Genomic DNA, 17593 nt, shown 5'->3' with positions numbered 1-17593 from the left:
GAGAATGGGTGTTCTTCTGTTTTTTACACATATTGTGGATTCAAGAAACATTTATTGAGAGTAGCCTACATGGAGGGAGCTTCAAGTTCTGTTGATCCTTTGGACAATGTTGACAGTAATGTTAGTGTTCCTGATCCACTGCCAAGTGCAGTTTCTCTCGTCAGTTACCCAGCTCCTCTTGAAAAAAGACAGTTACTGGATATGTGTAGCTCTATTGTCGCTCAAGTACAAGCATCTGGAGTCTCTGAAAGTACTGTGCAGTCTTTAGTTGGTTCAGTGGAGGAATTTGTAAATGTAAATATTATGGAGCTAAAAGAGACTCAATAAAGATAAGCGTACTTTTTTAGCTCCTACTTCAGAGCAAGGTCTTTTCCCTTTTCCTAGGTGTACTTGATTGGTCAAACTTATAAGTCCACTGCCAACTCGGAACTTGCAGACGGAGCAACAACCAACAATGGGACATTTTTCAATTTTCACCATCTTATTCATCATTAAATTCACTTCTGACAACATTTTAGGCGAGAAATCAACTATGTAGAGGTCAAATATGGGCCGTTTTGGGACTGTGTGTCGGGAGTTCAGCGGCCGGTGCTGCCTGTGTTGCTGCCTCGCTGCCCGACCTGCTGGGAGGTATATGGAGCTCCGTCACGGCTGGCAGCCCACGGCATTCCATACCCGCGCAAAGTCACCGTTTTTTTGCGTTAATGGACTACCAAACGCCGCTGCCCTGACAGAGCTCCAGGGCTCTCATTGATAGAGCTGCGGCTGGATGGAGCTCTATCAATGAGAGCTAGCTAGCCTCCTCTTAGACCTCTGAAACGAAACCCGAAAAAATGCATTAAATTGAAATCGGACACCATAGTTAGCTTTATAAGACCTTGGGGTAGATGTTCTATAAGTGGCATGACGAAATTCAAACTGTAAATATACGAAAATTATGCCGAAAGTGTAGCAACGATCTTTCCCATAGGATTAAATGGGAAGAAGAGCGAGAAGAACATGGAGAGTATATGGAAGCTGAGAGGGAGAGGGAGCAGACCATTGAGGAAGAAGAAGCAGAGATAGAGCAGCATGAGGGCCAGCAAGCCGAAGTATCAGTGTCTGCTGATATGTCTTTTGATTTAGGGGACAAGGACACTGGTCCTAAACAGATAAAGCTCTCTAAGTACCCACAGGATCAGTTTGGCTTACAAATGAGAGCCTTTCAGCATCAGTGGTTTAACAGTTTTAAATGGCTGGAATACTCCTCTAGGAGGAATGCTGCATTCTGCTTTGCTTGTAGGGTGTTTGGCAAATATTTAAAACAGGAAGTATTTGTGAGTGGTGGTGTAAAGAACTGGAGAAAGGGGGACTAGCGGGACTAAAATCTGCAACGGAAAACGGACGATGTGTGTCGAGTCGAGTCGAGCAGGTACCATGTAATGGAAAAACGCCACATAACTCATGTTGTAGCTAGCTAGCTAACTGCCTCTCCTCTAGCTAACGTTAGCTAGAAAATCTCTAGTTTTTCTATATTGCTATTTTTGGTTCCTAACTGTAAACGGACATTACTCCTTACACGGAATTAATTACCTATATAACGTTACCGTTATGAGTATTTTTTAGCATCCTGCACGTCATGATTGATTGACGCACTTGACAGTGAAGATGACAGAGGCAAATAGGAACGTTAGTGTTATGGATTGAGTTCTCGAACTTTTTATAAAACCTGATAATAACGCAAAAGAGGACAATGATAAAGTAAAGAGAATTGCCCCCTCTTAAGTGTTAGGCAGTCTAACAGTTACGAGGTATGTTTGTGTTTAGGTTTATTTCTGTATTGTTAATAAGTAGCTAAGGTAATGTTAGCTAACGTTAGCCTCAGCATATAATCAAGCTAGCGTTATTTTACAATAATTAGCTAGAAGTATAATGAGACGGTTGTGTTTCTATAATATTAGCGCATATTTGAATGTAAGTGTATTGTGTAACGTGACGCTTAATATGAATAAGCTGTAGCTACATTTTCATAATGTAGAATGTGGACGGTCTGGCAAGAAAGACTAATTGATGAACTAAAGTTAGCAGTAGCAGCTAGTATTGTCTGCTTGTACTCAAATTCAGTCGTTTTAACAGTTGATTAGCATTCCTAGACTTTGTAACCTGTGGTCTGAAGAAAATGCTGTACTTTGGAAATATGTATTAGAGTATCTTGGGTGACACATGCTTAAATAGGATGGACAAAGTTGCGTTTTCAGATTTTTTACTGAATATTTTTTTTGCTGTTTTTGTGTTGATTTGTAGTCTTAAACGTGACAAATCATTTCAGGGATGCTACAGTCTGTACTGCACATACTCCACTATGCTGGGCTACTAAGGCTGTGCATTAGTTCTGTTATAGATTATGTAAAATAGTTATATTCTTTGCTAGGTTAATCTAAAAATGCAATGGTTATTACCCTACAGAAAAATAATGATGTGAATGTACACTATTATTACAGTTTACTATATGCAGTAGTATCCTTATTAATGAATACTTAATTAGACTTGTTAAAATGTACATCTTGGACTCATTTTGTTCATCCTAGATATCCTAAGAAAACAGACAAGTTGTTCTCTCATTTGGGTATTTAGCATGCAAGATTACACAGTGTTGAATCTAAACAGTCAACATGAGTGCTTATGGAAATTCTAGTGGTTATGATAGTACTTCTTGTGCTACTGCTACTATTTTGGTCAAAATGGCCAATGAGATATAGGCCTATAGAATAAGTGCAAATTCATATGTTACCCTAAAAATGTCTCTATTCATTTCTAAAAGATGGATGATTTTGTGAAGGAGAAACTTCTTGAATGGAACCTGGCTGAGCTGCTCCCTGCTTTTAAACGTATGTAAGCTCACTTTAGTTGGGCTCTGGGGGTTTTAAAACAAATACATTAATGAAATTTAGGTAAAGACCATCATGCAGCTGGTAATAAATACAGTGTAGCTTGCTTTATGCATGTTTATATGTGTTGTCAACCTGATAAAAAATGTTCTGTAACTATTGGTAATAAATACAATAATGTTGTGTTTTGCAGCTGAGCAGATTGATAGAGAGTGCTTCTATCTCTTGGACGGAAACAGCTTGACCTCCCTGATACCTCTCCTTGGGCCACGGCTAAAATTTCAACGCCAGCTCAAAAAGTTGCTTGAGGTACGCATTGAGTCATAGTTCTTCACAAATGGGTTACGTGTGCTTCAAGTGTAGAAGATCTTTAGGCAATGACATAAGACATTTTTTCGGCCATCTGAGAGTGATACATAATGTATACTCCACGTCAACATATTTCCAGTGCGCTCAAGTTGGGTGCCATCGCTCATTTAATCACATGAGATTGTTTAAGAGACACCTATTGGGGCATGCTGTTGAGTTTGAAGTTGGAACAGAGGAAGAAAATTCTTCAGTTGAACTTCCTGAAAGGTTTGCAGATCCACAAAGTGATGTGGATCTGTCAACCTGTGAGGTAGATTGCAGTGAGACTTCAGTGAAGGAATGGGATGAATTAGAGGATGACAACATAAAAGAAAGTTGCACTCTTCTTAGCTAGGTTGAAGTCCAAGTCATCACAGACATTTAGTGGGATTAGGGATGTTGTTGAACACACATCTAGTCTAATCAGAGATGTAGTTGGTAGTCTAAAGAGAAAAACTGTCTCTTTTTTGAGAGAGATAGGCCACTCTGAGACTCCTAAAGCAGAGGAACTGCTAGAGCAATTTGCATTAGCCGCTGAACCATTTCAGGGCTTTGAATCAGAGTACAGGCAAATTAAGTATTTCACCCAGTCTGGATACTTTGTACAGCCAGAAACAGTACCTCTCCCTGGCTTTTCCTACATGCAAGAAACTGATCGTGAGAAGGGAATTGTGAAACAAGTTGCAGTTCGGGACAACTTCCAGTATGTTCCACTAAAACCTATGCTGAAGCTTGTCTTGGAAAGTCAGGGAACAATGGAGAAAATCTTGGATTGGAAAAAGCGTGAAACTTCAGCCATTCAGGATTTTAGAGATGGCACAGTCTTTTGTACCAATCCTCTTTTTTCCAAAGAGTTCTCTATTCCACTGATACTTTACAATGATGATTGTGAGATGGTGAATCCACTTGGTTCTAAAACTTCAGTCCACAAGCTTGGTTTTATCTATTTCACCATTAAATGCTTGCCACCAGAGTATCTGTCCAGCCTGAAGTCTCACTTCTTGTTGGCAGTGTACAAGACTGATGATGTGAAAACGTATGGAATGAACGCTGTTCTAGAGCCAATTGTGAATGAGATTAGGGACATGGAACTGAATGGTATTCAGATTGAAACCACACTTTTCAAAGGCACTGTGAAGGCTGGAGTGGCACAACTTTGTGGGGATAACCTTAGACTTAATAGCATCCTTGGTTACTCAGAAAGCTTTTCAGCCAATAGTGTGTGCTGATGGTGTCGGTCACACAGAGCGGTTTTGAGGACGCAAACTGTTGAGGATCCCTCATCAATGCGTGATAAGGTGAACTACAACTCAGACTCCCTTCTTAACAACCCAACTGAAACTGGCATCAAAAGAGAGTGTGCCCTGAACAAGTTGCAGTTTTACCATGTAACTGACAACATAGCTCCTGATGTAATGCACGACATCCTTGAGGGAGTTGGTGGTTTTGAAATGAAGCTTGTGCTCAATTCATTAATAGAGCAAAAAGTCATAACCCTTGAGCAGCTGAACTATAGACTGACCAGCTTTGACTATGGGTTTTGCGATGGCTGCAACAAGCCGTCTGTCATCAAACCCCAGGACTTAAAAAATCCTGATGGGGCCCTTAGGCAAACGGCATCCCAAACTTGGTGTCTACTGAGACTGCTGCCCCTGATGATAGGGGATTTGGTTCCAGAGGGTAACCAACACTGAGAATTGTTCCTTTCATTACTGTGCTGTATGGAGTTGATCTTTTCTCCTGCACTGACACAAGGGGCAATCATCTTTTTGGGGTATCTTATTCAGGAACACCATTGTCTTTTTTTAGACCTCTACCCCGCCAGACACTTGAAGCCTAAACATCATTTCATGCTTCATTATCCCAGAGCTATCAGGAAATTGGGGCCCATAGTTCACTTCTGGTCCATGCGTTTTGAAGAAAAGCATGGGTTTTTCAAACGAGTAAGCCACGTGACCTGCAATTTTAGGAATATTTGCAAAACCCAGGCCTACAGACATCAGATAATGATGTGCTACACTCTGCTGTCTGGTCAAATGTTCTCCCATGAGTTTGAAGTTGGGCCAGGATGCGCCACACTGCTTGGTACCATAGAGGATTTTGAGAAGGTGAAAAGTGAGTTTGAGGGAATTCCTGCTCTTACAGAGGTGTATGTGCCATCTTGGGTTAGGTACAAGGGTACTAGCTACAGGCCAGGAATGACACTTCTGGTATCTCACTCTCCTGATGGTGAGCCTAATTTTGGAACCATTCAGAGAATTGTAGTAATGTAGAACTCAAAAGTCAGAGTCATTGTGAAGAACTGGGAAACGACAGGCTTTGAAAGGCATTATTTTGCCTTCACCGTGTTTCCTACATCAGCAATTGAGGCAGTTGACATTGATTCCACTGACAACTATCACCCCCTCCATGTTGTAAGGTCCCACAATGAAAACAACAGTGACCATTACATTTCGTTGAAATACAGACTATTTTGAACGTAGAATGTATTATAGGGACTGTATATAGTTGGTAATGTTCTCTAGGTAATTGTCTAGAACTATGACATATGCTACTTTATTTATTGCAACTCATCTTAGTAATATGATATATAATCCGACTTGATATTGCTGTGGAAAAGTTACATTAACTAGTAAGCATACTAAGCAATAAAAAATATTGATTTTATGGAATGGAACCTGGTAATAAAGCTATAATTTCTTTGATATAATTTTAAGGATTCAAGCCCCAGCCCCGAGCCGGCTGCCTGCACACCAGCCCCAGAATTGCCTACAGAGCAACACAGAGTTTCTGTGGAACAAGGAGCAACATTTGTAAGTTCAGTGAAGCTTTTTTAAAAGCTTCACTTTGATTGGGGGACAATTTTGATGTAAGTCAGAGGCATAGTCATGATATTCATATATATGTGTATACTTTCTTTCTCTGTTCATTGATAATTTTAATAGAATATCCGTGAGATCCTTAACAAGACAGCTGATGGAAAATGCATGGTTAGCAGTCTTGAGGAACAGAATCACATATCAATTAATGAAAGACGTTCCATGGTCCGGATACTTGTGTCCCACTTAATTGAACGCTTTGGAGAGAAGTAAGTATTTCTCACACAGATTATTATTATTATTTTACATAATTTTTTACTAGTGTGGGCCAGTTCTTCACTAATGTGAACTGCATCTAAACTGCTTATCTCATCCTTTTGATCTGGGATCAGTTAGTGCAATTTTGGATAATTTTTTTATTTTATATTATTTTTTTGATGATTACTGTAAAAAACAACATATTGTGTTTTGTGTGTTAAATGCTAATAAAATGCATATTGTTGTAAAGTCTATCTTCAGGTGCAAAGGCTATGCTGGCATCATCAATTGTGGATCAGTTTCCATGCCTGAGGGACTGTCAAGGCACAGGCTATGTAAGTTTTTAACCACACAATAATGAACTGACCTAAAGCAGGGCTGTGACGGTTGGTGAAAAAGCAATGTATCACGCAATATGGGGGTTAATCGCAACCCCCTCCTGTTATGAGAGTAGCATGGCAGGTGCCTAAAATCAGTGATAATGTGGCCGCAGAAGGAAAGCGAGCGGTGAGAGTAGCATATATGAGTGCAAGAGGAAAAAGAGATAGCAAAGATAATGCAAAGTGAGTTAAAAGTGAACAACAAAACAACAAGCTTCTCAAGACAGGGTGGCTTCAATGTGTTGATGCAAAGTAAAGTGAAGGGAGTTACCCTAAAAAACATCGGCTTAAACCTTACAACATATGTTGCAACACAATACGATCATCTTTAGAAAGACAACATCACCCAAGTTTGAGCTTTTTGTGCAGAATCAGGCAGGACATGTAAGGCAAGTGCTAAGCTGTTCCATCGTTGGCTCAGCTTTATCCTAATATTAACTTCAGCTCTTAATTTTAGAGTTGCTTCTGGCTTAGTTATTACCTAATGTGTTTGAATTATTATTTTTTTTAAATCATTTTTGTTTACTTCTAAACTTTAGGACGCATGGTTCACCCCAGGGAGAAGGCATAAACCCGCAACAGGCTTTCTGGAAGATCGTCTCCGCAATGTCCGAAAAAGGCTCCACTCTGGCAGACGAGTAAATTTAACATCACGTGCCACAAGACACCCAAGTCATTTTACCAGGTACAGCAAGATGTCTTGCTAAGTACATGGGCCAGTTTCATATACAGAGACTAAACTTTTTACTTCATTTAATTTTTTTTGTTTTTTGTAGTCTAGGGCTAGGCTTGATTCTTGTATGGGAAACCGGCCCTCTCTATTAAAAAATTAGATGTCTTAATATGTCACAGCTTGGTAGAACTTATTAATTTCTCTGCTCATCACAGAACCAACTATAACTCCATCCAATTGACGGAGTGGCTGAAAAATAACATCTGGCCACAGTCCCAGGTTGGCCAATACATGTTGGAGACTGCCATCCATAGGGCACAGTGGATCTGAGCAAATGGGACTACATCAATGCTAGACATTATCACAGAGTTTCCACGTTTAGTGGACACTCCAGGCATGGTGAGCTAGAATCTTACAAAATTACTTTGACTCAGTCAGTCATTGTTTGTGTCTTACATATATACCTGAAGGTGGTTAGGGTTAGGAAATGACATGCGCCAAAAACATACAGGACGCAGAAGTGCCATGAACTGGAGCCATTTTCATTTCGGTGCCCATGTTATCCAATCTGTCAGTTGATACCGGCTTTGAGCGGAGTGGCCTCACAGGCCCAAAGTGAGCTACGGACAACGCAGTGTGTGCGCTGCAAATGTAGCCTGGTAAAAGATATATTCCAGGGCACATCTGCTCTGCTAAAATGTCTGCATACATTACGCGTGCAATGTAGCCAAAGCATTAGACCTTTGCACTTCACAGTAGAGCCCTGTGCAGGACTGTTTTTTTATTCCTGTTTCTGCCCGCTCCCGCAGTGTGTGTGTTGGATCCCGACCACACCGCAAAAGTTAGATTGACTGTCAAAAGATTGACCATTGATTTTGAGTCTTCTCCTGTCCCCCAGGGACAAACGCTTTACTGTGTAGTATTATTAAAAATATGCCTACCTGTCGGTAATTAGCAAAATTACGTTCTTCAATAATCAGTTTTTCTAGTGCAATAAGGGCAAAGTGACATTGTATTCATTTATTTCACGTTTTTATTTTATAATGTTGGCTGTGGTTTGTTTTACTTATGCGATTGCGTTTCCCAGTCAAAATGCACTGAAACCGATTTTATGTCAGTTCCGGTTGATTGTATCCCTAAGCGTAGGAGAGCCCCGGTAAGGAAAGAGAGAGAGAATAGGAGTGTTAAGTGTTTGCTTGGTGTTTTAACTGGATGCTCCGTGCGTTCAGTGTTTTCTTATAAAACCTAGATAGGCAAACCTATTCTGCCCTACAAAGGCAAAACGCCATAACATCATGTTTGGGCAAAAATTAGTTAATGTCATTTTTGGGGTATTTGAGACCTCCTTTATCATGTGAATAAATATCGTGAGTCAATTTGATTGTTTTAATGAGAAAATAAAGGGCTATGACAAGCGTAACATCCAAAACCATACGAGAAACCACAGCAGAACGCCCTAACAGCTGTTACGGCTCTTTGCCTTTGTTCCGGCACGCTGAAGTTGAGTTAAGGTGTTTTGACTTTGTTTAGTTTAGCCAGGCATCAAGAGAGACGTTACTGTGATGTTACTGTACTCTGGCTTTGTCATACTGTCAAAGTTTGCCGCTTTCAATTGTCACCAAACTATGTAACATACACACGACACATCTTAAAATAAAGTGGCGATGGTTCAGATCTGTCACATTTAATCTGTGTCACATAGCACTAACGGTGATGCTGACACACCTCCTCACTTGGCGGAGCCTCACATCAGACGCCAAAAACCAATTATTGAATACACAGCTGGCATCCTACCTTTCCATGCAATCCGATATAATCCATGGAAGATATAATCCATAGCAATGCACGTCATCTGCTGTATCCACAACAATCCATACGTGTTTGAGCCATATTTCCTTCTTGCAGGTGTTCATGTCAAATCTTACACAAATCCATAATAGCACTAAGCTAGTTATCGTCCGTACAAAGTAGGCTAACCTAAATGTTGAATATGACTATGTTCACTGTTGCATTTGGAAGATATATAACACATTTTAATTTTTACAGACAAACAAGGCGATATAGCCTTGCAGCTGCTGACGGTACTACTCCCAACTGCACCTTACAAACTGGGGAAAAGAGTTTTCCGTCCCAGCAGCCTGGAGATGCGCAGGGCCTTCATTGATGTCAAGCCTGTGAGTTCAGACAGTCACTTTTAATATCCTTCATATCCAAAGTAGCATTTACTGTTTTCATATCCAGTAATGTGATTATTGGATATCAGCTCATATAATGAGGTTCTATATCATATTAATCAAGTTTCCTTGGATTTTGTTTCATGTTGATATATCTTCTGTTCTTGAAATCTAGGACTAGGCTTAGGCTAGGCTAACTAGGCTTGTTAAGAATCTTGTACTTTTATTTATTCATTCTTTTTGTTTTTTTTGTTTGTTTTTTGCTCAGATTGCGACCAACATGGCAGAGTACCTGATGAGATCCACCACAGAGCACCCATACGTTCTAATGCTGGGGGAAGGACATCAGTGTTCACAAGCTTTTGTCATTGTAAATGGGGCAGCCTTGGAGCAACCATCTCTTTTGGCTGCTGTGGATGTCTGCTTCAAGGCATTTTTTGTGTTTGATGTCAGTTATCCGAAACCTTGTGCTAAAGTTTGGGAGTTCATCCAGACTACTGTCTTTCAGATACCAGGACATGAATCAAACGCTGTCAAATTAATAAGAGCTCAGATTGCTACTATGTAGTTTTTATGACACACGGTTGAGTTAAAGGTCCTATGACATGCTGCTTTTTGGATGCTTTTATATAGGCCTTAGTAGTCCCTAATACTGTATCTGAAGTCTCTTTTATATAGGCCTTAGTGGTCCCCTAATACTATATCTGAAGTCTCTTTTATATAGGCCTTAGTGGTCCCCTAATACTGTATCTGAAGTCTCTTTTATATAGACCTTAGTGGTCCCCTAATACTGTATCTGAAGTCTCTTTTATATAGGCCTTAGTGGTCCCCTAATACTGTATCTGAAGTAATTTTCTCAAAGGCAGAGCAGGATACCCAGGGCTCGGTTTACACCTATCGCCATTTCTAGCCACTGGGGGACCATAGGCAGCCTGGGGGAACTCATATTAATGTGCAAATACCTCATAAAGTGACATTTTCATGCCATGGGACCTTTAAGATTTAAAAGTTGGTTCGATAGTTCAATGCATGAAGAGAAATTGTGACTATTTTGTCCGTTTGATGATGTAATAAGTGAATGCACACATGACGTTTTAAATCAGAAAATGTAAAATAACTTTTGTATTCTTTTATACAACTTTTAATATTAACTGAAATGAATTGTAATGTTTAATTTTGTCTTAAGTGATATATTTGGCTTGTAGCAATAAAAACAAAATGCTGGGATGTTATGTGCTTGATTATTTCATAATTTCATCAATACATTTCTTAATGCAAAAAATGTAGTGAAAAAAAAAATACAGATAACCCAGAATGTGGGTTGTATTTTTCCAACCCATTTTAGGTAGTATTAACCCAACAACATGGTCATTTTAACCCATTTTTGGGTAGAAAATATAACCCAACATGCTGGGTCAAAGCCATAACCCAAGCCTGTTGGGTTAAAACAACCCAGGGTTGGATCGGTCCATATTGGACCCAGCACTGGGTTACCAAGATAACCCAAGTTGGGTTATTTTTAACCCAGCAGTTTTAAGAGTGTAACTAGAACTGCAAGCAGTTATCACGGGGTCCAAGCTTCCGATGCCAGTCGCCCCCGACGCCCCGGAAGCTGCGCCACTCGCCCCCGATGACCCGGGGAGCTGCGCCAAAGTGGGACCTAAAGCATTATGTGGGGGGGCAAACATCAGTGAATATCGAGAGGTTTGATCCGCAAGGTCTGCGGTACGGTGTGAGCCGCGACGTCTGCGGTACATTGCTGTTGCAAATGTAGTGGTTAACAGTTCATCTCCATGTATACACCGACTACCTTTAACAATTCTCTACAATTAACAAACTTCTTAACCCCTCTGACCACAGGGGACAGCAGAGAGAAATGAGAGAGTGACTGAGAGGGTGGAGGGGGAGGCAGGTGTGGTGGTTGAAGGAGCATGCGAGATGGTCAGGTTGTTGTAAATGGTGTCATAGGCGCTGATTTATGTTTTCCTCCATGGGTGCTCACAGGCGCACGCACTTTAAAAAAAAGTAGTCAAAAATGGATTGCATTTCAGAACCTTAGGAAATGGACAGCAGCTGACGCAACCACACACGCCTATTAACTCGATAATTAAGCCGTAAAGTAGGTTTCATCTCAGGACAGCGCCACTTCTCACAGATACAGATAGCATTGGAGATGAAAAGTTTAACTGACACGTAACCGCGATCAGCTTCGTGGGAAATTAAGAATCACTGTCACCGACATAACCAGTCACACTATGACAGAAGCTCCACTTAGCACCAACTGCAATGTTTAATTTTAAATGAATGTAGCCTACTGGCAGTCTGGCACACGTGGCTGCTCAGTATTTTCCGTGGGTGCTCGAACTCCGGAGCACCCACGGCATCGGCGCCTATGAATGGTGTTGATTTTTGATTGAAAAAGTGAGAGAAAAGAGTTGCATTTGTCCACTGTGAAGGTTGTAGAAACTTTGTCAGGTGGGTTAAGAAGTTTGTTTATTGTAGAAAACTAGGGGAGCAAAAACCAAAATGTAACGGTAGGAGGAAAATATCAGTAAATATTGAGAAGTGTGAGCTGCAAGGTCTGTGGCACAATCCCATTGTAAATATGTCATTAACAGTGATTGAGTTAAAGTGCCAAAACATTTCTACGTTGATTATAGCGCCCCCTAATGGCCGATCTTCGCCAAATTTGGTACAGCGCCTCAGAGCCGCATGCCGAACGAGCACCACAAGTTTCGTGGTGATTGCTTTTACCGTGGCAGAGATATTGCATATGCAAATTTCCCATTTAAATGCATTGTCATTGGCCAAAACAAATAAACGTTGCTTATAGCGCCCCCTAAAGGCCGATCTTCGCCAAATTTGGTACAGAGCATCATAGTGGCATGCTGAACAAGGATCCCAAGTTCCTTGCTGATAACTTTTAATTTGACCGAGATATGATATGATACGTGTGTGGTAGCTAGCTATGAAAATTTGTTTGGTCGTCAAATGTGCATACTTTAACGTAGCAAAATTCCTTGAGTAACTTTTGGTCAGGTCGATCTGATGATGCTACGTACCAGTTTTCGTGCTGATCCGTCGCACGGCCTAGGACGAGTTCGAAAAAGTTGGTTTTGCGCATTGGCCAATATTGCGAAAACAATTTTAAGCAAAAATGGGCCTGGCCTATATCATGTGATTTAGCTTGATTCAAGGAACACGTGGATGTAAGGATTTCTAATGTGCGATGTGTAATGCGGGAGTTAAAGGTAAAAAAAACATTATAGCGCCACCTAGTGGTCCACATGTGTAATTTTTGGTAGGTGTGGTCCATGACTCATTGTCTATCTACCCTGCAAATTTAAAGTTGTTCACATTAGTGTAAGTGGTGAATCTAGACTTGGGTCCCATAGGCCACGCCCACTTTGACCCCTCAGTACCCTACTCTAGAGATGGCCTCAGGAGTCACCGTAGATGGCACCCATCAAATTTTGTAAAAATCGGATAAGCCGTTCATGAGATATAAACTTTTTGTAATTGTAGCGCCCCCTAGTGACCAATTTTCATAAAAAGCAAAGGAGTCCTCCAGTGGGTCATGTCAAACAAGAATCTAAAGTTTGGCGTTGATATCATTTATTTTGGCTGAGATATGGCAAAGTTGGTGTTTTCATAGTTAGCTACACAAATTTGTTCATGCGTAATATGCGCAATTTTTATCCTATAAAAATTCTTTTTAGTAACTTTTTGTCAGGTCAGTCTGGAGATGCTACGGTCCAAGTTTCGTGCAGATCGGTCGCACGGTCTAGGAGGAGTTCGAAAAAGTCGATTTTTGATAAATCGCGATTTTTCACGCATAAAAGTCTAGGCGGAAATGGGCGTGGCCTATATCACGTGACTCAGTTGGATCCAGGGAACACGTGGATATATGGATTTTAAATGTCAGGTGTACGGTGTGGGAGTTATAGGGTCAATTGCGTTTTTTCTGCTATAGCGCCACCTAGTGGTGGAAGTGGGTCAATTTTTGCGCCTGAGGTCCGTGCGGAGTTTGGGACCAGTCCTGAAAACGGCAACTCCCCACCATGTACGGTTTAGGTTGTAGTCGGAGTTTTAGGCGGAGAAGAATAATAACTAGAACTGCAAGCAGTTATGACGGGGCCCAAGCCACCCACGCCAGTCGCCCCCGACGCCCGGGGGAGCGCGCGAAAGCGGAACCCGAAGTCGAGCGGCGGGGAGGCAAACGTCGCTAAACATCGAGAGGCGCGAGCCGCGACGTCTGCAGTACGTCGCCGTTGCAAACGTAGCGGTCAACAGTTCACCTGCACGCATATACGGACTACCTTTAAGAATTCTCTACAATAAACAAACTTCTTAACCCCTCTGACCGCAGGGTACAGCAGAGAAAAATGAGAGTGACCGAGAGGGTGGAGGCAGGTGTGGTTGTTGAAGGAGCAGGGGAGGTGGTCAAGTTGTTGTAAATGGCGTCAAAGGCGCCGATTTATGTTTTCTTCCGTGGGTGCTTCGTGGGAAATTAAGCATCAATGCCACCGACATAACCAATCACGCTATGACAGGTGCTCCACTTAGCACCAACTGCAATGTTTAATTGCACGGTATCGCCGCCTATGAATGGTGTTGATATTGGATTTAAAAAGTGAGAGAAAAGAGTTGCATTTGTCCACTGTGAAGGTTGTAGAAACTTTGTCAGGTGGGTTAAGAAGTTTGTTTATTGTAAAAAACCAAAGGAGCACGCAAAAATGAAAACCAAAACCTAACGGTAGGAGGCAAACATCAGTAAATATTGAGAAGTGTGAGCTGCAAGGTCTGTGGTATATTTCCATTGCAAATATCCCATTAAAATTGAGTAAAAGGGCCAAAACTGGTCTACGTTGATTATAGCGCCCCCTAATGGCCGATCTTCGCCAAATTTGGTACAGCGCCTCAGAGCCGCATGCCGAACGAGCACCACAAGTTTCGTGGTGATTGCTTTTACCGTGGCAGAGATATTGCATATGCAAATTTCCCATTTAAATGCATTGACTCATTGGCCAAAACAAATAAACGTTGCTTATAGCGCCCCCTAAAGGCCGATCTTCGCCAAGTTCCTTGCTGATAACTTTTAATTTGGCCGAGATATGATATGATACGTGTGTGGTAGCTAGCTATGAAAATTTGTTTGGTCGTCAAATGCGCATACTTTAACGTAGCAAAATTCCTTGAGTAACTTTGGTCAGGTGCATCTGGAGATGCTATGTACCAGGTTTCGAGCTGATCCGTCGCACGGCCTAGGACGAGTTCGAAAAAGTTGGTTTTGTGCATTGCGTGATTTTGCGAAAAAGATTTTAAGCAACAATGGGCGTGGCCTATATCATGTGATTCAGCTTGATTCAAGGAACATGTGGATATATCGTTTTCTAATGTGCGATGTGTAATGTGGGAGTTAAAGGCAAAAAACCATTATAGCGCCACCTAGTGGTCCACATGTGTAATTTTTGGTAGGTGTGGTCCATGACCCATTGTCTATCTACCCTGTAAATTTAAAGTTGTTCACATTAGTGTAAGTGGTGAATCTAGACTTGGGTCCCATTGGCCACGCCCACTTTGACCCCTCAGTACGCAACTCTAGACATGGCCTCAGGAGTGTCCCTAGATGGTGCCCATCAAATTATGTAAAACTCGGATGAGCCGTTCATGAGATATAAACTTTTTGTACTTGTAGAGCCCCCTAGTGACCAATCTTCGTAAAACGCGTGGGGCACCTCCAGAGGGTCATGTCAAACAAGAATCTAAAGTTTGGTGTTGATAGCCTTTATTTTGGCTGAGATATGGCAAAGTTGGTGTTTTAATTGTTAGCTACACAAATTTGTTTGTGCGTAGTATGCGCAATTTTTATCCTATAAAAAATCTTTTTATTAACTTTTTGTCAGGTCGGTCTGGAGATGCTACGGTCCAAGTTTCGTGCAGATCGGTCGCACGGTCTAGGAGGAGTTCGAAAAAGTAGGTTTTTGGCGTGGCCTATATCACGTGATTCAGTTGGATCCAGGGAACGTGTGGATATATGGTTTTTAAATGTGCGGTGTACGGTGTGGGAGTTATAGGGTCAAACGTGTTTTTTCTGCTATAGCGCCACCTAGTGGTGGAAGTGGGTCAATTGTTGCGACTGAGGTCCTTGCGGAGTTTGGGACCAGTCCGGAAAACGGCAACCCCCCACCATGTACGGTTTAGGCTATAGTCTGAGTTTTAGGCGGAGAAGAATAATAAAAACAATGAAGAGGAATCAGTAGAAAAACAATAGGGTTCTACAGCCCTGCTGTATGAACGGCATAGCTTTGCTATTGCCCGTTCTTACAGACTCGGGCTTGGACCCCTAATGAAGAAGAAGAAAAATCAGTAGAAAAACAATAGGGTTCTACAGCCCTGCTGTATGAACGGCATAGCTTTGCTATTGCCCGTTCTTACAGACTCGGGCTTGGACCCCTAATAAGGCAAGTCTGTCAAAGGGCAATGTTGTGGAGCAAATAGAGAATGCAAGTTCCTCTGACATAAGTGAACAAAGGGAGTACTTGAAACGTGTTGTGGCAGTGATCTGTATGCTGGGGAAACAGAGTGTCCCATTTAGAGGCCACAATGAATCGCTTGAAAGCAACAACAAAGGCAATTTCTTGGAGTGCATGGCAGTCCTGAAAGAGTTTGACCCTTTCTAGCAAACAGCACCTACCTCTCATCTACAAGTCAGAATGAAATAATAGAGTGCTGCTCACTGGAGGTAACAGCAGCTATTGTAAGTGAGATGAGGGAGTTAAAGATGTATGCCATTATGGCTGATGAGGTTGGCACTCTGTGTGAGGTATGTTTCAGAGGGTACTGTGAGGGAAAGGTTCCTAGCCCTTACAGAGATGGTCAATTTTGATGCTGCATCAATAACCACTGCAATTGAGGGGCAGTTGGTAGCAAAAGGTGTTGAAGACTTGATATGTGTGCATGGCACAGACCTACGACAGGGCAGCTGTCACGAGTGGGGCAGTAGTGCAAGCCCATTTTCAAAAGAAGCACCCCGAAGCAATCTATGTGCATTGCTATGCTCATGAGTTGAATCTGGTCTTATGTTACACATGCAAAGCGGTTTCTGAGGCCACAGTTTTTTGGCATGCTGGAAAGTGTCTATTCTTTCTTTAGTACTTCGCTTGTGAATCACCACAAGTTTTTAGATACTCAAAGAAAATTCGGATTGCAACTCTCTGAACTTGTCCAGTTGTCCAACACACATTGGGCATGCCAGCTTTGTTCAGTGAATGCCATACTGAACAACTTCCCTGCCATCGTTCAGTGTCTCTCTACCATTGACACACCTACTGTATGTCTGTAGGATTGAAGGCAAAACTCTGCAAATTCTCCTCAGTGTATTTGCTGTTTGTTTTCCAAGATCTCCTGTCTGTACCAGCATGTTTACATAGGTACCTGCAGAAGGAAACCATTCATCTTGCCCAAGCAGTGACATATAAAAATGCAGTGACTGACTCCCTCAAGGAGAAGCGCAGTGATGGCACTGCTGCAGATCTTCATGCTAGAGCTATGGCCTTGTGTGAGACAAACCAGATAGCATTGCCATCTCCTGTACAGAGGCGTAAGACAAAGCAAATGCTTCAACATTTGTTGTTGAATCGGCTTGTGGGGCGGGCAGTGATGTTAGTGGTTCCTCAAACAAGGAAGACCTTAAACAGACATTATTATTTCCTTGTTTGGACAGAATGGTGGCTGAACATGAGAAGCAATTTTCTGATGTCAATGAAGAATTGCTGAATGGAATTCAGGCATGCAGCCTGACATCAGACCAATTTTTGTCTGAGCCACATTTGTCAGCACTGGCACTTCACTACCATATTGACCTTAAGTCAGAGGAAGTGATAGTTGCCAAAAACTATCTGAGACGCAAGAGAGAAGCTTGTGCTGTTGAAGACATGCTCAGTATGTACAACTTACTGGAAATTGATATGTTCCCTACATTAAAAGCACTTTTTCAGGTTGCATTGACCATACCAGTTAGAAGCTGTAGCTGTGAGAGGTCTTTTAGTGCCTTGTGTCGTCTTCATACCTG

At 41.7% G+C, this 17593-nt stretch overlaps 1 protein-coding gene across 1 annotated transcript; it reads left to right on the top strand.

Moving 5' to 3' along the window:
* The first annotated feature begins 1659 nt into the window (after window positions 1-1659).
* On the top strand, window positions 1660-10154 carry LOC116052877. Its single transcript, XM_035991068.1, has 9 exons — window positions 1660-1790; window positions 2801-2867; window positions 3061-3176; window positions 5933-6028; window positions 6161-6303; window positions 6543-6627; window positions 7212-7357; window positions 7561-7744; window positions 9788-10154. Exons 2-8 carry the CDS (start codon window positions 2801-2803, stop codon window positions 7673-7675), a joined length of 768 nt encoding a protein of 255 aa, XP_035846961.1. The 5' UTR covers window positions 1660-1790; the 3' UTR covers window positions 7676-7744; window positions 9788-10154.
* The last annotated feature ends 7439 nt before the right edge of the window (window positions 10155-17593 follow it).

Source organism: Sander lucioperca, chromosome 13, assembly GCF_008315115.2.
Source record: "Sander lucioperca isolate FBNREF2018 chromosome 13, SLUC_FBN_1.2, whole genome shotgun sequence".
Classification (NCBI taxonomy): Eukaryota; Metazoa; Chordata; class Actinopteri; order Perciformes; family Percidae; genus Sander; species Sander lucioperca.
The sequence above is the reverse complement of the archived record's forward strand: the minus strand, read 5'-3'. Positions and strand labels throughout refer to the sequence as shown.